We start from the raw sequence: 21,880 nt of genomic DNA, 5'->3' as shown, positions 1-21,880 counted from the left end.
CGATCTTTATGAAATTTGACATGAGAGTTCCTGGGTATGATATCCCCGGATATTTTTTTCCTTTTTTTGATAAATGTCTTTGATGACGTCATATCCGGCTTTTTGTAAAAGTTGAGGCGGCACTGTCACACCCTCATTTTTCAATCAAATTGATTGACATTTTTGTAAAGCAATCTTCGACAAAGGCCGGACTTTGGTATTGCATTTCAGCTTGGTGGCTTAAAAATTAATTAATGACTTTGGTCATTAAAAATCTGAAAATTGTAATTAAATTTTTTTTTTATATAAAACGATCCAAAATTACGTTCATCTTATTCTTCATCATTTCCTGATTCCAAAAACATATAAATATGTTATATTCGGATTAAACACAAGCTCTGTAAATTAAAATATAAAAATTATGATCAAAATTAAATTTCCGAAATCGATTTAAAAAGAATTTCACCTTATTCCTTGTCGGTTCCTGATTCCAAAAACATATAGATATGATATGTTTGGATTAAAAACACGCTCAGAAAGTTATAACGAAGAGAGGTACAGAAAAACGTGCTATGCAGCACAGCGAAACCACTACCGCGCTAAACAGGCTCGTCAGTTTCACTGCGTTTTGCACAAAATTTTGTGAAAAAATGTAGTGCGTTCAGTTTCATTCTGTGAGTTCCACAGCTTGACTAAATGTAGTAATTTTGCCTTACACGACTTGTTAAAAACTGATGATTTTTTTTTAAATTTTAGGTCTTGAAAACAAGAAATAAGAAACCTGCTTAAGACTTATTTGAAAGCCTGTCAGTCAGCATGACAAATATGAAAGGTAGCTTATTATTTTATACCATCATTCTGTTCACAATGATCTAGTCTCCCCAAAACAGAGAGACAGTCATCCATTATCCAGTATCAAAGACAATCTAAGCGTAACCTATCCAACATGATTCAGATAAACCAACCTGACATCACACACGTTCCAAAGACAATGAAAATAGAAACTATCGCATCCACAGGCACACGAGCCGTGGCACATAGCCAAAAATGTATTAACAGATCAAATCTAGTTAGTATCAAACGCACACTCCCCACAAAGCAGGGGGATGATTCCAAACACTTCAAGGTGTGCTACCTGAACGCCCAGTCGTGCCGCAACAAAACGACCGAGCTAGCGGACCTGATACACGATAGCCAAGCGGACTTAGTCTTCATAACAGAGACTTGGTTTAGAGAGGTCGGCGACGAGCCCCTGATGCAAGCGATGACTCCCCCGGGCTTCAACCTCCACTCCTGCCCACGTCTGACTGGCGCGGGTGGTGGTCTGGCCGTGCTCTATCGCACTTCATTGCGCGACTGCGTAGACATTTCGCTTGAACGGTTTGATTTTCTTTCGTTTGAACTGTGCAAGACTAAAATCCGTCATTGCAATCAAGACCTCACATTTCTTTGTGTATACCGCCCTCCCCCCAATAAAAAGAACAAACTATCTACTCCGCAGTTTTTGGCTGAGTTCACAGAGCTTTTAGACGAATACGCCAATTTGCACTGTAATCTTGTAGTTGTCGGAGACATCAACCTTCATTATGATTCACAGTCGGACTTGAACGCTAACACGCTGAAAACACTGCTCCCCACTCTCAACTTGTCCCAGCTGGTAGACAGGCCGACGCATCGTCGTGGACACACCCTTGACTGGGTGGTGGTCGGCGGGGACGTCGGCGTCTCAGACCTGATTGTGCAGGACATGCTGATCTCCGACCACTTCGTCATTTCTTTCAGCTTCGACCTTCAGAAGCCAGGCCCTGCCAGACGAGTCGTCACCTCGCGCAACATGAAGCGGATCGACATGGCAGCACTGAAGGATGACGTCAGAGCACTCCAGTTAGACAGACATGACCTCGTGTCCAGCTACAACAGCGACCTGCGCCGGATTCTGGACAAGCACGCCCCTCTCACCACACGCACAGTCACCGACAGACCCTCGGCACCTTGGCTTACGCCGGAGGTCTCCACAGCCAAGCAAGATCGGCGTCGTGCTGAGAGAGAGTGGAGGAAATCGGCTCTCACGGTCCACAGGCAAATCTTTACTTTTCACCGAGAGGCCGTCAAAGAGATGGTGGATAAGAACAGACACCAGTTTATTTCTCAGAAAATCGAGAACAGCACCTCCAGCAAAGAACTCTTTCTGATCACAGGGCAGCTCCTCGGTAAAGTTCAAAATAAAAAGCTACCAAACTCCGTCCCTCTTGATGACCTTCCAGATAAGTTTGGGGACTTTTTTGCCGAAAAAATCGAGAAGATCCGAGTCGAGCTTGATGCTGCTCCTGGGCATCCAGAGCATGCGCCATTTCACGGCGCCCACCTCACCGATTTTTCTCCTGTCACTAAAGAACAAGTGAAGAAGATCATTGAAAAAGCTCCACCCAAATCCTGTATTCTCGACCCAATTCCTTCAGAGCTATTAAATGAGTGTCTAGAGGAATTACTCCCTGTCATTACTGACATCATAAATCAATCCCTCACATCCGGTCAAGTACCCCCTTCTTTTAAGCATGCAGTAGTCACTCCCCTCCTGAAAAAAGCTAACCTTGACATCAACACTTTCAAGAACTACCGCCCTGTCTCCAATTTGCCTTTTGTTTCGAAAGTCCTTGAAAAAGTTGTTTTGGCCCAATTGTCAGAGCATCTCGCGAAGACAGGTATGGTTGAACCATTACAGTCCGCCTACCGCGCAGATCACAGCACTGAAACAGCCCTACTTAAGGTAGCGAATGATCTTCTCACTGCTTGTGACAGCGGCTCTGTTTCGCTTCTGGCCCTGTTGGACCTATCCGCAGCGTTCGACACCCTTGACCACGATATACTGCTGGCAAGGTTGAACACCACATTCGGCATAACAGGCACGGCTCTGGGGTGGTTCTGCTCCTACCTGACTGGACGCACTCAGGCTGTTGTGATCCAGAATAAGCACTCCGAGGACACCATATTAAAGTATGGTGTCCCACAAGGATCTGTGTTAGGCCCAGTGTTATTCACTATGTACATGCAGCCGTTAAGCAAAGTCATAAAGCACCACAATGTCCTGTACCACATGTTCGCAGACGACACTCAACTACAAAAATCCGCACACACCAAACAGTTTACAGAGTTAGTGCAGTCAATAGAATCATGCAGCGATTCCATCAAACAGTGGATGACAGTCAACAAGCTCAAGATGAATGATGATAAGACAGAGATCATGCCAGTTGGCAAACAATCAAAGTTAAAGCTTCTTTCAGAAACATCCAGTCTTACCCTTTCTGATACCACAGTCACATTCAGCACCAAAGTAAAAAACCTGGGTGTCCACCTTGACAGTAACCTGTCAATGGACGCCCACATCAACTCACTCTGCAGAACCGCCTTTCTTGAAATGCGGAGGATTAGCCAAATCAGACACCTTCTTTCCCTCGACGCAACCAAGACACTGGTTTCGGCTTTTATTTTGTCGAGACTGGATTACTGCAACTCGCTCCTAGCCGGCCTCCCAGACGCCAAGCTAGACCGCCTACAGCGCATCATGAACAATGCAGCACGTCTTGTGCTGCGCAAGCGCAAGCGCGACCATGTCACCCCTCTCCTCATGACCCTTCACTGGCTACCAATCAAAGCACGCATTACATATAAAATAGCTACCCTGTGTTACCGTAGCCTTCAAGACTCTGCCCCTTCTTACCTGTCTTCGCTCTTAAAGCCACACGTCCCCACACGCAACCTCAGATCCGCTGACGCAGGGCACCTTGTTGTCCCACGCGTCAAACTGAACGCTTTCGGCAAGCGCGCCTTTACCTACACAGCTCCCTCTATTTGGAACTCTCTGCCCATGTCTGTCCGCCTTTCTACCTCTCTCCCTTCCTTCAAGTCCTCTCTAAAAACACACCTCTTCCGGGAATACTTCAACCCCTAGCCTGTGCGAGTGATTCGATGTTGTCCGTGTGTGTGTTTGTGTGTGTGTGCGAGTGAGCGACACGAGTATATGCGAGTAATTGGTTGTGTGCACTGTTCAGTATTTGCCACATTAAGGAGAGGGGTCGCTTGCCATCGTAGCGCGCTGTGGGCCGGCTGGGGGCGGGTTGCTTGCGAGGGCTGTATTTTGTACATTGATTATTTGATACATGTATAATTATTAAATGCGTCTCCAGGAATATGTTTAGTTTAAATCTTGTGTCGATACTATTTAATTCTGCCTCGCTATTAGCCATTGAGTAAAACTGTTTTATCACCATTGCTTTATTGTTGTTAATTCGTCTCCAGAAATATGTTTTGTTTTAATCTTGTGTCGATACTATTTAACTCTGCCTCGTTATTAGCCATTGAGTATAACTGTTTTATCACCATTGTTTTATTGTTGTTCTTTGGCCATTTACGTTGAATGACTTGTTATACATTGACATTGATAGTTTTATTCTTCTTCTTCTTCGTCGTTCGCTAGATAGTTTTATTATAAGAACCTTTTTTTTTTTTAATTCCTATTAACTCGATGTTCTTTAACTATGTTTGTAAATTGTTAGAGGATCTTTTAGTAGAAGTGTTTAACTGTCGAAGCTGCTTTTACCTAAGAGACCGACTGTATATTGTGCTGTTGTACTTGTCAGACTTGATTGTACCAAGTCCTTCACATGTTGTAATGCGCTTAGAGCCAAATATTTTTGTTTTTTGTAAGGGATAGGCGCAATATAAATACACTTTATTATTATATTATTATATTATACTGATAGCATATGCACGTAAATCAGTAAACGCATGTCTAGTTTAATACAACTCAGTTAGGTAAGTTGATTGCAAACTGATTGCATGAACCCACATACACAAACATACACACCTAATTCTTGAAAATGTAGGATCAAAAGCAGTCTGCAGACTCTAATTTGCTCACACACACACACACACACACACACACACACACACACACACACACACACACACACACACACACACACACACACACACACACGCACACACACGCACGAGAGAAAAAATTCTACCCACCCTGTTGTAGACAGACTTGGTCATGCCCAGGCACAGGTTCAAGTACCCAGTGACGTCCACAAATACCACATCAAACTCCTGTAGAAACTGGACCAGTGTCGGTCGGTTTCCCTCCCCCACCTCCGGACACAGTGTCACTGGCTGTTCCAACCAGCATGATTTGCCTGACAGAACCGTGAGAAAATGCACTTTTATGAAAAACAGTGGAACCCCCTCTTTTTAATCAAGATCCCAAAGAATCTCAGAGAATGGAGGTAAATGTACAGTGGTCATCAACAGACAATCTGAGAATGGAGGTAAATGTACAGTGGTTATCAACAGACAATCTGAGAATGGAGGTAAATGTACAGTGGTTATCAACAGACAATCTGAGAATGGAGGTAAATGTACAGTGGTTATCAACAGACAATCTGAGAATGGAGGTAAATGTACAGTGGTCATCAACAGACAATCTGAGAATGGAGGTAAATGTACAGTGGTTATCAACAGACAATCTGAGAATGGAGGTAAATGTACAGCCAGCCGGGCGAGTTGCCAGGCGGTTTTTACTAGCCCGGCGGATTTTTTACTCGCCCCTGGCGATCGGCCAGACGATTTGGCCATCCCTGGTATATATATTTAATAACAAAAAACAAAAGATATTTTCCTTCAAGGCATCATAGTTGCTACTTTGAAAAAGAGACGTTGGCAAGGACGCTGACTTACTGAGGTGGAGCAGAGTGTTCCTGAAGATCTGATAGCTGTTCATGGACCTGATCACCACACCGGTACTCAGCAAATGACCAACAAGCATGGACATCAGGAAGCCACTGAAACACCCATAGCCCTGCAAAAACACAGACATTATAAAATGCAACCTACCAGTCATCAGTTCAAACAGATGCAACTGGGACAGGCTGAACTTCTTTAACCCAGTGTGGGATTTTCAGTGGGGCGACCACCCCCAACCCAGCGCGTCCCCGGGTGGCGGATAGGGGAACGGACTTCAGATATGAAGACCAGCCGCTTGCGGCCGCGGACCAACCTGGCGGTGTTTCCTACCAGGGTGGAGTGGGGTAGCAGGCGGCACTGCTACTCTCTTTGAAATGCTCCATCGCCCTTCGACGGGACTCATCTAATGCGATTATGGGCGCATTAAAACCCTAGCTCCGGGTGGGATCCCGGCAAATCCTCCCCCCTGTGCTCTCAGGGTAGGACGTACGGGCCATGAGCTAAGGGTGGGGTAACCCCGACAGAAACCTCGAGTGCTGAAGACGGAGGTACTGGGCTGCACGGCGCACTCTAACAAACCATGGTACCACGCATCAACGCCAACCATGACACCATCAGATAGAAGCGACACTCAAGAAGAAACAGATGTAAAACCGGTGCAAAGCTAATATGCAAATACATGTAACATGAACTTTGCAAAACATATCGGGGAGTATAAGAAATAAAACAGCAAAACAAATGCTGGATCTCATCGACAAAAAACGCCAACAAATAATGAAATCACAAAAGAAACACATTTTGATGAAAATGAGTGGCAGGATTTTAAAGAGTCTGGTAGAGTAAGAACCCCTTTGTCTCAGCCAAGCTTATCACAACATCCGGAGCATGTTCCACGCTTTTTATCGCCTTTATCATGCGATCAGGACTAACAACTAACTATGATGTGTATGTTACGCAGTGTGCCCTGAATATGATACCATTTTCTTTAGAAAATATAATCATCGGGCTTTCTGATCACTGGAAGTGTTCGCCAAGCACGTGTGTTTTCCTAAACTCACGTGACATCAAGCCAAACCCACATGACCTCGATCAAAACACGATCATTTCCGCAACAAATTGTAAACTTCGATGAACTCGTGAACGTTGATTATTGAAAGAAAAGGGTACTATAGTGTGTGTGCGCTGTATAATAAACACATCAGAGTTAGCTGTTTGTCCAAATTCGAAAATTTCAATAATAAATTTTCATTTGATTAATGTACTTACCCACTTCTCATAAATGCATTGACCTCAATCTCACATGCTAGATGTCGAAACACTACTCAAATTACCTGCCCTTGAAAGGGTGGTAACCAAGCTAAAAACAGACGCCATAGCCGTTGCTATGCCCTGAACCCACTTGGTTACCCATAACCCACCGCGCACCACGTGAGCGCCGGCATCCGGAATAATCATTCGAGACTTCTCAAAATCCCGTAGGAAATTAAGTAGCGGGGATGGATGGGAGGGTATTAACTATGAGAATTGGGTAAGTATATTTATCAAATGAAAATTTATTATTGAAATTTTCGATTAAATTACATATTCTTACCGCAATTCTCATAAATGCAGATTGCTCCTAAAGGAGGAGGGACTTAATTATGTCCCTGAAAGAACCTGTCCTGCCGAAACTAACGAGGGCAAAGAAAAGGCCTCGACAAGTTAATACATGTAGCAGGAGATGTCCAAGAGGTCAAATTTAATGGACACGTCCTTCGACCTCCCAAGAGAAAAAGGCAAAACTTCGCCTAAGCGACTGGAATGCCACACAGAGAGAAAAGAACCCCCCCCAGCTCTGGACTCCTGAACCCCTGTAAAGGAAAGCAGGAGGACTGAATGCCCCCCCCCCCCCCCCCCCATTTTGTTTAATAGGCCACCACTCATAGGACTGTCCTATGAAAGTAGTAACACCTCTTGTGAAAGTCAATTCAGAGAAGTCTCTTTCACCTAAAGTGTAAAGAGATAAGAACATGAGCTTTTGGCTCTTAGTTCGAATTGCTTAGCACAAGCTAGAAAGGATTTTAAAGCTCTAACCAGACAGTTAGAAAATCCAAATCGCCCGGAGCGAGAGTCCTCCCGAGAGGAGGGAATTAAATACCAGAGGAGATTGACCAGGTTTCTGATCCAAAGAAACCTGGCCGAAAAGCCGTGAAAAAACGGAATTGTTATGTTCCAAGGCTATCCTCTCCGGTAGCCCAAATCATCACAAAGACGAGGGCTAGGGAAAGCCAAGTGAGCAGTCAAATTCCGCACGTTTTACGTGTGTCGTCGAAAGTCGAGAATGATTATTCCGGATGCCGGCGCTCACGTGGTGCGCGGTGGGTTATGGGTAACCAAGTGGGTTCAGGGCATAGCAGCGGCTATGGCATCTGTTTTTAGCTTGGTTACCACCCTTTCAAGGGCAGGTAATTTGAGTAGTGTTTCGACATCTAGCATGTGAGATTGAGGTCAATGCATTTATGAGAATTGCGGTAAGAATATGTAATTTAATGCAGGATAAAGCCGATCAGAAGCGGGGAACATGCTCCAGAAGTTGTGAAAAGCTTGTCCGAGGTCTCCAGACCGTTGAAAATCTTGACAGAGTTATTTTCAAAAATCATCTATTACTACAGTATTAGGGACATGTTTTGTTGATATACTAGCTGAAACAAAGTTTACATCTGATTACCGGTAGCAATTTTAACATCACACAAACACCCCATTCTGCAGATGGTAAATGTTGTTGAACGCCCCACGGTTAAACCATTACGGGCATGTTCCGGCGGGTTACCCCGACTTTAAATGATTTAGAGAAAATAAATAATGATAAATAAATAAAAGGGGCCGCATTCTGCTGACAACCAATCTCCCCAGAAAACACAAACAGACAGACAGACAGAAAGAAACATGCACACACACACACAGGAAATGAAGAGCTCACCACATCCAATTCTCGCTGGTGCAGCCAGATTTTGAGTAAAGCGATAGCGTCCCGGACAGAAGGCGCGTCCTGCAGCTGTTGTGACAGGAACTCGGCATTGGCGTCGTAACACACGTCTTGCAGGATGCTGGTGTTGTACACCGGTGTGGAGGGAAGGCTGTTAGCATCCTCTGAAATTTAAACGATAACAATTAAGTAGATGTGCAACACCAAGGCACTGCATACCCCAGCGAAAGACAAACCTCTCTCTCTCTCTCTCTCAAACACACACACACACCCCCTCTCTCAGTCTTTCTTACACACACACACACACACACACACACACACACACACACACACACACACACATACACACTAACACTAACACATGTGCACAAAATGAACACACACACACACACCGCGAGAGAAAAAGACTACAGGGAGGCATGACGTCATGATGCATTAATTGACGTCAAAGACTTTTGACCGTGACGTAATCTTCTTACGCGAGCTTTATCCATAGTCTTGAACAACCACACACACCAAGTCTTGGAAACTACAGAATTTCTACCCGTCCAAAGCGGCCTTGGGTGGCGTTAGCTCAAAAAATGGGGGCGCCTATTGCACCCACCGTATTTTTGTTTGTATGGTCCCAATTTTTGGTGAACTTCCATCTTCAACTGTAGCCCGTAGCCGGGCACAAAGAATCCTTCTTTATCATGTATTATCGGTATGAAAATGCGTTCGGGGGATACCTCCAGCTTCGCTGGGATAACAACACTTTATTGTCCAAGAACGAGATAACAATGAAAATGTACTCACCAAAACACGAACAATAAAAACACGACTAAGGACCGGTCCTTTGTGTTCGTCTTTTGGTGAGTGAGTGAGACAATGACAAAAGGTGACGTTTTCATGTCAGTATGTCCCAAATGACATCACCAGTACATTTTTCATTCTATCTAATCTGTTTTCGTTCTATTTTTTGCTAATAACATGCGTTAACAATTGATTGCCAACTGGAATGGAAGAGCACAAAAATTGTAACTTGATATGTAGTTTCTCTAGAGGGAAAACATCTTCCACTTTCATGTCAGTGTGTCCCATGCAACATACATTTGCCAAACAGCTATGCGTAAGTAGATTATTTGTTAGTGGTATAGAACATACTGATCAACAATCAAAGTCAGTTTTCACATTCATGTTCTACCTATTTCTTATATGTTTATTCTTTTGGCAATGGTGAAATGTCAGCAATCGTGTGTCATTCGGGACAGTAGACATGACACCTGACCTTTTGTCACTGTCTCGAGTACATTTTCATTGTTATCTCGTTCTTCTCACCTGCAGTCCCTTGTTCCCACTCTACTTTATTGTCCATTAAAATATTACACACAAATGGAACATTTTCTTTTACACACCCTGCATCATATGGACAATTTACATCATAATTATAAAATTAGTCGAACCCACCTGAAATGAACACGCTAGTTACGAATTTTGACTTATAACGTATTAGTTTTAAGTTCCCAACTGAATACCTCTTTCTTCATGCTTAAAAAAAATGCTTGAAACAAATTCTTTGTAACGAATTTATGCTTATAACGAGCACTTTTTGGATTCCCAAGCATGCATAATGTCTGTAATTTACTCACGCTTATGACGAAATCTTTAAACTCGTCCCGAGATCGACATATCATGGGAATTTGAGAAGTTTGAATGTGTCAAAGTCGCAGGAATGCAAGTGTTCCGCCATGTTTATTTGGTGTCCAAGGGAGGTCACTTCCCTTACTTCCATAAATATACTTGTGTATGTTTACCTCATGTGTTGTTTGTTCACTTATTTGTAGGATGTGCTTACCTTGCAAGTGATGGTGTGAGGGAGGAGGCTACTTATGTGATCTCATTCCTCTTGGAATCATTTGAAATACAATGCGAGTTATATGGCTCAGCAGAAATAAAATCAGATTTTTGGATAATAAATAATGTCAAAGTTTCCCCTTTACAATGTTATCAAACTGATCTGTGCAAGTCTCAAGAAATATTTCCCACAACAAACAATACATGCATTCATACTCATCTACACACAAACAGACGGACAAAAAAGAAAAGCCATCCTCCAAACCCTCCACCCTGTTCATAAAGACATAAAAAATCACCTTACAGGCATAAAAAGGAGGGGGAAAAAAGCATGTGTGTATCCTCTTACTAGTCATCTTCTTTACAGAAGACCCAAACCTGCCTACTCCCCTGTACATAATCTACTGACAAAGAAGCTTAAAGTTAAAGTAATGCATGTATATGAGTGCATGCTTGCACGCACTGTACATGCAGGCACACACACACACACACACACACACAGAGACCTGCACCTAACATTATTTCTTTAAACAGTTACACACCGTTCCCAGCATCTGGATCATCCCTCTCTTCACCACAGAACCAGTGAGGACGCACGTTGTTCTTTGTGATGTGAAAACGTGACGGTTTGAAGACCCCCTCCTCAAGTACAGCGTGCAGATGTATTGTCAAAGGTTTGCCTTTGCCTGCAACTGTCCATACACGACAGCTATACATCCTGTTAGTTCATTAATAAATTAGAAACATTCAATTGAAGCAGCAGTTCCCTTAAAAATTAAGATCTGTCTAAAACAAGCTGAAAAGTTAAAACCACTTAAAAAATATTTCATATTATAATACAGGGATCTTGCTACTAGTTTTCGTGAATGGGACAATTGTCCTGACCTCATCAACAAGAGTTGGACCTTTGACCGGTTTCATGAATTTCAATAAGACATTTTACGTGACCGACATTGAGGTCATACACATCATCGTCTGCTAGCAGAGTCAACTTTGTGTGCAGACTCTCCTCGGTGTTCGAACACCCCCGTGTGTACACGCAAGCACAAGACCAAGTGCGCACGAAAAAGATCCTGTAATCCATGTCAGAGTCCGGTGGTTTATAGAAACACCAAAATACCCAGCATGCTTCCTCCGAAAGCGGCGTATGGCTGCCTAAATGGCGGGGTAAAAACGGTCCTACACGTAAAAGCAGTGGGAGTTTCAGCCCATGAACGAACAAACAAAATCATCGTCTGCCAGCAACTGTTCTCTCTATCATTTACCGATGAACTGGATCAGTTAATGTATGATAGGACAAATGACTGACACCTGACTATATGAATCGGACACTGGCGGTAGTTAATCGGACTATGACCGATGTCCGACACCCAACGACATCCCTGTATTATATATATATATATTGGAATGTCTTGAGCTGCAAGCATAATGTAAAATGAAATAAAAATAGTATGGAATTGGAAATGATGGTCATATAAAACAGAATTTTAGAAGTTATTTAACAATAACATTATCATCATGTTTTAATTATGCCATACATTTTCATGTATGTTGTTCAAACAATTCCGTTGTGCAAACACTTTAAAGTCTTATGTACCCTTAACGTTCAACTTTTTCTTGCAATAAAGGGTGGAAATGGCGACATGTCTTACCTGGAACGCTCAGCACTAGTATTGGTCTGTAAGGGTTGCCCAGGTGGTATGTAAACTTTGCATCTTCCATAACCTTGGCTTTAGACAATTTCAAGGCCACTGCTGCCAAGTACAGCGCACGTTTACGGGTGTAACGGTGGTTGAAGCAGTCTTTACTTTGAAAACACACCTGGGAATGAATGGACAAATGTTACAAGATTAATGAACAATTCATGGAAGAAAGGCTCATACTTCTAATTAACACGCCTTTTTCTCTTAGGAATTACTCCCTATGAAGACATTAATTGTTTTCCATACTTTCTGTTCCTAACCTCTGTAAATTTACCTCCATTTTAAAACCCACACACAAATCTGTATCAATATATATTATAGTTTATACAAGGATTCTCACACCAAAAACCCTGAAAAAGTCTTCAAATAATGTGACTACTACACTTTCTAAAATATTGCTTACTGTCAATTATGTCATCCAAAATCATTGCAAAGACTAGAACATCATGCTTGTACAGTGGAACCTGTGAATAAAAATCAACCAAGGGACCCACCAAAAGTAGTGGTTATAGCCAGGTGGTTGCTATTGAAAGGTGAATTAAACAGGAATGAGACTTGTCGGTAATCTTTTGGAGAGGTTGTACGGGTAGATGGCTGTTGTGGAGAGGTGGTTGTCAGGCAGGTTTGACTGCATTAGCAATTATGTCAATACAGTGTACATCAAATTATTCAGCGGAGAAACACTTAAGCAAAACCTCCAACATCTTAAAACACTTTCTCCTCTGACCTTAGGCATTTCCATGAAGAGATCAGCTGCCTTGCTGGGTTGCACACATGTGTTGAGGGGCGTGCTACCACCCAGAAAAACACGGGTGGGGGCATGAAACTGGAAACAGCCTTTTGTGGTCCTAGGTTCCTGAACAACTGGCAGCTGAATGTCTTTCAGCCATTTCTGCATGTGAATCTGTGAAACAAAACAAAAAAGAATTTTTTTAAAAAGTGATTGATACCAGAAAGATGAAATAGAAACTGTCTTGTCTTTGTCAACAGCTGTTCTCTTTGAAACTTTAGTAGCACGTACTTGGCAACATGTGGAGAGACTCAAACATCCTAAGTTTCTCATTATGAATACAACGCACCTTTTTTCTGAAACATGGGCAATAACATCCACAAATGTAGCATAGTACTAGTAGACTGAACTCATCTAACCCTACTTTGTCAATATGAGTCAAACAGCTAATCACTAAGGACTTCCAAAGCCTATAAAGTTCTAGGAATCTATAGGGCCCACAGCTAAATCATCTATATGATATATATATTATATATTTCACCATTCTTTAATGTGTTTCTGGAGGGGGAGACAAGAAACCACAATCCAATCAGCTAAATTCTAACATGTATTGAGAGGCTAACGAGGTGTTTCAAACAAGAACACCTTTCAGGTTCAGAGTCAAATAAGGAGATTTGATGTTTACCTTGTGTTCCTTGCCAGAAGACATGTTCAGCAGGAGATCTTTGAGCATCTCCACTGTTTCCGCCAGTTTCTCTGCTCGCTTTCTTTTCATCCTTGTCTCTTTCAGCAGCTCTTCTATCTGCAGAAAGCATTCAGCATCAATTAGGGCATTCATCAAGCTTCACATAAACAAACCTATAGACACAATGAATTCCATGCTGAAATCGTGCAGAGTGCACAGCACTTTCGCAGGATGCTAAAATTACCCTGCAGTGAGTAATTCGTTGTTGTTTTTGCAATAGCATTTCCTTCATGAAAATACTACACATTTTTCCTCGTAGATCTTTTAATTTTAACTTTTCCTTCCAGCGTTGCATGCTGTACCTGGAGTACATGATGCAAAGTACAAGTCCTGGATTTTAAGTCCCACCAGGTTGGCAGTCTGTAACACTAACAGTCACAGAGCTGCCAGCCCATATAAAGCCTCCAGTGTAACAACTTGGAAGTTTAAGCGTAGCAAATTAATAGTGTTAATAGTGTTAAAATTTAAAATTGTTTGAAATTAAAGAGCACATACACATTTAGGTTATATCAAAGTCAAATAATAATTAGTACACATTTTCAATGACTTTTGTAAGATCAGGAAACAACAGCAGAAACAAGTGCTCAATGGAGAGATGGTCAGCAGCAGCGCTTTTCAGTATGGACAACACTTTTTCTGCCAGATATTCTGACTGAGACCACAGACTGAGACGCAAAAATGATCACCAGGACTCAAAAGAGGGACACTTAGGCATGCTTGTAACTGTTTGTTTGAGCATAGTGATTTTTGGCTTGGCATATTTGTTTGTTTGTTTGTTTATTTGTTGCTTAACGTCCAGCCGACTACTTAGAGCCATATCAGGACGAGGAAGGGGGGATGAAGGGGGCCACTTGTCAAGCGATTCCTGTTTACAAATGCACTAACCCATTACTTGTGTCCCAGCAGGCTTTAGTAAAACTAAATTAATACCTACTGGAAGATTACCAGTTTCCAGTATGTTAAAATAGGCTTAACCTATCTACTGCTGGACTTACATCAGAACACTAACAGATTAAACTATACATGAATCGCGAGACAAGCGGCAAGAGAAGAGATTTTTGGAAAAAATACAGGTGAATGAGCAAGAAGGCAGAAAAAAGAAAAGAATTCATGAAGAAAAAGAGAGCATGACAGGAAAGAGGAACCAAAAATCTACCTAACAGCAAACTAGAAAGCTCCAGCGGTTCCAAAAACAGGAGGGGCCTTTAATTTCATAACCGCAGTGCCCCACTGCGGGAGGCTTGGCATAAACAGCGTTGCAATTTCTGATACAATTAACGTAGCGTGTTACACTGAATTTAACAGTAGGCCTCAGTATTTCACCAACATGAAGCAAAACGAATAATTATATTAGAAACACTAGTAAGCACACAGATTATGCTTCAACTTCAAACTATCTGAAGATCTCTATCTCATCAATACCAGATTGCTGCTGATGTCTTGCATGAAGTAGGTGGCATGAGATTTACCTGCATGTTGAAAAGGCTTGGGATATCACCAGCCAATACTGCACGATCCATTTCCATCTCAGGATCACCCTTGGTCGATTTCTGCATAAAAACACAGCAAAACTTTAGAGCAAAACTTGGTCACTTAATTTCATGTTGACATTATCTCTGACAAATGGTTCCTAATCCTAGTTACTGTTCCATCTCTTTAAAATCTCACTCTCACAAGTGACACACACCCAAAGACTGTGTGATACAGTTGTTCACATACAGAGGATGTCTAACTCAGTAACTGTTGTGCTAATTAAGCGCTCATCAAATGGGCAATGAGTAAGTAAACTTTGCATAATTGCAGTCATCAATACACGCCAACATTTAAGATTTCTTACTCTGTCAGGGATGTTGCTAACATTAAAGCTGTGGTGTATTTATGACTTTCCGGGGCTAGGAGGTTGAAAAATTGGGACAAAATCATGTACAGATTTCTGTACAGCAAACACTACCCGAAACCCCACCTATACGGCATGTATGACCTTGAGAGCTTCAGTCAACGCTTGAATTTTGCAGTGGTAACATCCGGTTTGCTCTCGCAGAGCTGAGCATATTTGTCAAGAAGGATCGAGCAGAAAAAATAAACGACTTGGCAGGGATTCGAACTCAAGGCCTCGGGGCCTCGAAATGTCGGGTCCGATGTTTGAACCGCTAGGCCACTTCACCAGTGTTGTCAAAGATAAAAAATTGATAATTTTATATCATTCTACGCTTCAATTACCATTCATGCGTTGCAAAAACGTAAAACTTGACATTAATATTTGCCTTTATTTGTAAACATGTTTTACGGAATCGTAGTACATTACATCGTCATGCTACATGACATTCGCGCCATGCAAATAGCTGCGATATCTCTATTTACAACATGCAAGAAAATGACAAGAACAGTAATTGAATCTCTCCAAAGCTCTGTGCAGTTGAAACCAGACATCTAAGAAATGGTTATACATGTATTCACTTCTGAACAACGGGCGGATAGAGATATAAATCATGCTGCTTCAAGAATAACATAACATGAATTCATATCAATGTTTTTCCTGCTTTTTCTCAATTGGCGCAGTAGCCTAGTGGTTAGGACATGAGACACGAAGTCTCGAGGTCGAGAGTTCAAATCTTCGCCGGGGCGTTTATTTTTTCCCCTTGATCTCTCTTGAAGATAAAATATGATCAGTCTTGAGAGAGCAAACCGGATGTTATCCCTGCAAAATTCAAGCGTTGACTGAAGCTCTCAAGGTCATACACACCGTATAGGTGGAGTTTCAGGTAGCGCTTGCTGTACAGAATTCTGTACATGATTGTGTCCCTATTTTTCAACCTCGTAGCCCCGGAAAGTCATAAATAGACCACAGCTTTAACAATGTTTGTGAATGGGACAAATGTCCGACCTCATAACAGGAAAATTACACAGTTACCTCCCTTGATGGGAGAAAAAAATATGTCACCAATGAATTCATGAGCCATTAATTAACAAATTATATACAAGTAACTTATTTAAAGTGAGTTCCTGGTCCATTTGCTAATTTTCAAAAGGAACCAGTAACTTTGGAACTATTCTTGTGGTTTACACAAATTACAGTACACATTTTTCCAAATAAGAAAAGAGTCATCAATAGTTTTGTGCTATTGACTATTGAGTACCCAGCTGCAAAATTCTGGCAAGGCCTAGATCTAAAATGAATGCTGCTTCGAGTTCAACAGAAAGCAAAATTTCATCGGACTCTGTCCGCCTTCTATGAAGTGCAATAGGACATCTGACCGACACCTGACCTGTGAATCGGACATTTGCGACAGTTAATCGGACTTTGACCGATGTCCCATGCCTAACAACATTCCTGCTCTGTGTGTATGTAAACTCCAACAATAAGTCTAGGAGATGCCTTGTAAGGTGTTCATAAGCAGGGTTCAGCCTGGGGCGATGACGTAGCTCAGTTGGTAGCGCGCTGGCTTTGTAGCCAGTTGGTGGCTATCAGCGTGGGTTCGATACCCACGTTCAGCGAGAGATTTATTTGGTTTAAGCGTGTTTATTCAAATTCTCATACACACGTTTCAAACAATAACAACATTGAGAACGTTAACAAGCAGATTGCTTATGGACACGTTCTTGAACTTATAATCAATACACATTCAGATAGCAATTTATTTCTCAGAGTCAACTTTGTGTAGACTCTCTTTGGTGTCCGAACACCACCGTGTGCACACATGCACACGAAAAAGATCCCAAGTACACAGCGAAGGTCTCACGGCTTGGAAAACACGAAGCCACACATGCATCATCTCTCGTCTCTGATTAGTGATTATCATGATCGTACTTCGAACCTTTGACGAGACAAACTCAATGGCAATGCTGGTGTGTCGAAGAAGACAGCCACAGCGGGCTTGTTCGAGTCAAAGTATCACACCATATATTCAGCGTATTATCAATACTTGTCCCAATATAGGCCAACTGGTCTAAGAGTAAAAGGACGTTAAACCCTAATAGTCAGTCAGTCGGTTCAGCCTGGGAGAAAAGGACAGTGGGACATTTGTCCCCCTCAGCCAAATTCTAATGGTACAAAGTTGAAGGCAAGAAGCACCAAGCAGGCTTAGGCGGTCCGGATATTATTTTGTCCAAAGACGCAATATGGTGTCATCTGGGAATGTAATTGCCACTGTATCATGTTATCGTGGTTTGTGTGTGTGTGTCGGGGGGGGGGGGGGGGACTGGGAAGGGGGGGGGGGGGGATGATGCCACTGCCAGACAAGAGTAAAGGCTCGACATTTCACATTGGCGGCAACATGCACTCAGGCTTATAGGATTTGTATCAAAGAGTCGCCTTCTAATTATGCATGGTAATAGTAATACTAATATTGTAATAGCCACCCATACTTTGTCTTCGACGAGTTTCACCCAGTCTCTCTGTCTTAGGCACAGTTAATAATTGTCTACCTATACCCGTGTGACTTGGAATAATAGGCCGTGAAAGGTAAATATGCGCCGAAATGGCTGCAATCTACTGGCCGTATAAAATTTCATCTCACACGGCATCACTGCAGAGCGCCTAGAACTGTACCCACGGAATATGCGCGATATAAGACTCATTGATTGATTGATTGATTGTCTTCAGATTTGTTTTGTTGCACAAAGAAAGGTTATATTTTTTTTACACTGGCATAAAATAAATTATATTTTCACAAACCATTTACTTGTGGGCAAAATTAAGCCACTACAAAACAAATCTACTGGAAGTGGAACGGAAACCTTACATTAGGCCAAAAAAAAAAAATTGTCTGTTTAGGGTAACCCGACCGACCCTATCGATTTGGCGCCGACCCAAAAACTTTTTTTTGATTTCAAAAAAAAAAAGAAAAAAAAAGAGGTAAAAATGCTAAAAAGAGACATTTGGCGTTTCTTTCTCTCCCTTTCTCTCTGTTTTATTTATACGTTAGTTTTGAAACATGTATTCATCAAATATAAGAAGTGAATGTTCAACCAACATAGCATTTACACACACAACCAAAAAAAAAAAAAAAAAAAAAAAAAAAACCTTTACCTACCTACCGACCCTACTTTTTTTGGTCATGTTACCCTAAACAGACAATTTTTTTTTTTTGGCCTTACAGTACACAAATAACAATAAGGACCCCCCACCCACTCATCATACTAGAATTCATCTAAAACATTTCACTTTCAGCATTCATTTTGTCATTTTAATCATGTATTTTTGCAAGACTGCGATCTAAAGCTCATCATTCCGACCAATGACTCGAGAGAGAGAGAGAAGTGAGACTGAGAGTGAGAGAGACTGAGCCTGAGTCTGAGAGATACATGTCACGTGAGTATAGGGTGCTGTATTTACTGGCAGTCACAACACGCAAAAAACCTGACGACATGGCACATGCCACTGGTTCGGCTACCTTTTTCTTTGCCTTTTTCTCTTGATCTGCATCTTCTGCGATCGGTCGCTTCTTTGAAAGACACTGATCTTCCATATCGTCTGGAATACCCATCCCTTTCAACTTGCAGTCGTAGCACCACGTTTGTTTCCGAACCGGAAGCACATGTGCACATAGACAAAGGGAAGCGACTCTAAGAAAACAAGAAGGCCATTTTTAGTGGTTGTCTTTCTTTGTAAAAAATCTCAGTTTTTGCCTGGGCCCAGTTTTCGCATAATTTATGGTCGAATTTCGACACGAATTTCATTCACTTGCAATAAACTGACATGCTTTTATCCCTCAAAGACGTGTACCGTTTTAATTTGAACGAGAAGCAACATTTCAGTCTAGGGTATGCAAAAGATGGGCCCAAAACTGATGAGATTGTTACACTGACCGTGACTGTGGCATCTCGCCCCGACTGAACAGCAATATATTACACAAAAATAGTATACATCAAAATACGCGGCATGTGCGTATGTGTGCGTGCTCATTGCGTTGCCGTTGTGTACATTGGCCGTGGTAGTTCAGACTCTGACGCCGGGTCAGCCGTGCACTCACTGTGTGACAGTGTTTAGGTGTGTGTCAGTGTGTGTCAGCAGTGTGTGTGTGTGTGTGTCAGTATGTGTGTGTGTCAGTATGTGTGTGTGTCAGTGTCACTGTGTGTGTGTGTGTGTGTCAGTGCCGCCACGGTGCCACGGTTTTTGTGTGTGTGTTGTGTGTGTGTGTGTCGGTGTGCAGTCACGGTGTGTGTGTGTGTGTGTGTGCCGGTGTGCGTGTGTGTGTGTGTTGTATTGCACTCCATTGTGTCAGTGTCAGTCAGTTGGGGTTAAAAAATAAGCCTACTATAGTATACTATAGTACGTACTATAGTACATGATACATTTACTGCAGTTTACTACAGTACACGGTACATTTACTAGGCTACCCGGTGCCAGTCGATCAGTGACTCGAAGAGTGGGCTGCCAAATTGCCGCCCTGGGAGCTTGTTCTTGGGTCACTGGCAGGCCTGACTGACTGTCACGGTCCAGCCAGTATCAATTGCTCTCAAGTTCACTTTATAAAGAAGTTTGTTATTACACCCCCGGTATAGGGGTGTGTATAGATTTCGGTCGATGTGTTTGTTTGTTTGTTTGTGTGTTTGTGTGTTTGTGTTCGCATATAGATCTCAAGAATGAACGGACCGATCGTCACCAAACTTGGTGAACAGGTTCTATACATTCCTGAGACGGTCCTTACAAAAATTGGGACCAGTCAAACACACGGTTAGGGAGTTATTGGTGGATTAAGATTCTACAAGGACTTATAGAGAAACATATTCATGGTCAAAGGGAAATAACCTTCTCAGTTGGTGGCAGTGAGAATGGGTGCAGTGAGAATGGTTATTTCCCTTTGACCAACGGCCGGGTGTTTTTCCTACCTCGAAGGAAGTTTGTTATTGTTTTTGTTTTGTTTCCTTGTATCTTATTTCCTGATGTCATGTTTTGAGGATCAGTCTTTGATACATGAAATGATGCTAAGTTTATTCTTTGATAAGCCGCATAATTTTATTCGTTCAAGTCAGCAACAGCCATTCTGCCGCTACGTTAATTCTGCATTAAACAGATGGAGTTTACCCCCGGCCGGGGTTCTCCGGCCGGGTTTTCCGACGTGGCCCACCTTTTTTGGTGTCTGTCACGTATTGAGTTAAAATCCCAATTATTTTTGTCTTTTTACATTTAGTCAAGTTTTGACTAAATGTTTTAACATAGAAGGGGGAATCGAGACGAGGGTCGTGGTGTATGAGTGTGTGTGTGTGTGTGTGTGTGTGTGTGTGTGCCGGTGTGTGTGTGTGTGCAGAGCGATTTAGAGTAAACTACTGGACCGATCTTTATGACATTTTTCATGAGAGTTCCTGGATATGATATCCCCAGACGTTTTTTTCGTTTTATTTTTTTAAATGTCTTTGATGACGTCATATCCGGAATTTTGTAAAAGTTGAGGCGGCACTGTCACACCCTCATTTTTCAATAAAATTAATTGAAATTTTGGCCAAGCAATCTTCGACGAAGCCCGCACTTTGGTATTGCATTTCAGCTTGGAGGCTTAAAAATTATATAATGACTTAGGTCATTAAAAATCTGAAAATTGTAATTAAAATAATTTTTTTTAAAAACGATCCAAATTTACGTTCATCTTATTTTTCATCATTTTCTGATTCCAAAAACATATAAATATGTTATATTTGGATTAAAAACAAGCTCTGAAAATTAAAGATATAAAAATTATGATCAAAATTAAATTTCCGAAATCGATTTAAAAACAATTTCATCTTATTGCTTGTCGGTTCCTGATTCCAAAAACATATATATATGATATGTTTGGATTAAAAACACGCTCACAAAGTTAAAACGAAGAGAGGTACAGAAAAGCGTGCTATGCAGCACAGCGAAACCAGTACCGCGCTAAACAGGCTCGTCAGTTTCACTCCGTTTTGCACAAGTGCGTTCAGTTTCATTCTGTGAGTTCCACAGCTTGACTAAATGTAGTAATTTCGCCTTACGCGACTTGTTTTATCATGTTTTTGATATGCCTTGACCGACGAGGTAATTTTATAGACAAAAAGGAATTGGTGCATATCATGTTGTTTTATTTGTATAACTGTGTTTTAATTTTAAATGTGTCAAGCGCAAAGAGCATAACTGTAAAGTTATGATGTTGCGCTATATAAATGCTCATATATTATTATATGATTATTATTATTATTCCGGACAAAAGCAAAGAAACTGCATA

At 41.8% G+C, this 21,880-nt stretch overlaps 1 protein-coding gene across 2 annotated transcripts in view; it reads right to left on the bottom strand.

Annotated features, from left to right (window-relative positions):
• Window positions 1-19,232, bottom strand: part of LOC138983826 (nucleolar protein 6-like) — a 34,754-nt gene extending 15,522 nt beyond the window's left edge. The window contains exons 1-9 of one of the 2 annotated variants that reach the window (XM_070357162.1): window positions 19,091-19,232; window positions 15,167-15,247; window positions 13,638-13,754; window positions 12,950-13,126; window positions 12,172-12,340; window positions 11,062-11,211; window positions 8,681-8,850; window positions 5,716-5,836; window positions 5,011-5,174 (exon numbers count right to left, since the gene is read on the bottom strand). In XM_070357162.1, the coding sequence (XP_070213263.1) occupies window positions 5,011-5,174; window positions 5,716-5,836; window positions 8,681-8,850; window positions 11,062-11,211; window positions 12,172-12,340; window positions 12,950-13,126; window positions 13,638-13,754; window positions 15,167-15,247; window positions 19,091-19,183 (1,242 nt within the window). In that variant the 5' untranslated portion in view covers window positions 19,184-19,232. The remainder of the gene's footprint in view (window positions 1-5,010; window positions 5,175-5,715; window positions 5,837-8,680; window positions 8,851-11,061; window positions 11,212-12,171; window positions 12,341-12,949; window positions 13,127-13,637; window positions 13,755-15,166; window positions 15,248-19,090) is intronic. The other variant, XM_070357170.1, reaches the window with a different exon arrangement.
• Window positions 19,233-21,880: the final 2,648 nt, after the last annotated feature.

The sequence above is a fragment of the Littorina saxatilis genome, linkage group LG1 (assembly GCF_037325665.1).
Source record: "Littorina saxatilis isolate snail1 linkage group LG1, US_GU_Lsax_2.0, whole genome shotgun sequence".
Lineage (NCBI taxonomy): Eukaryota > Metazoa > Mollusca > Gastropoda > Littorinimorpha > Littorinidae > Littorina > Littorina saxatilis.
Note: the sequence above shows the minus strand (reverse complement) of the source record. Positions and strands in the feature narration are given on the sequence as shown.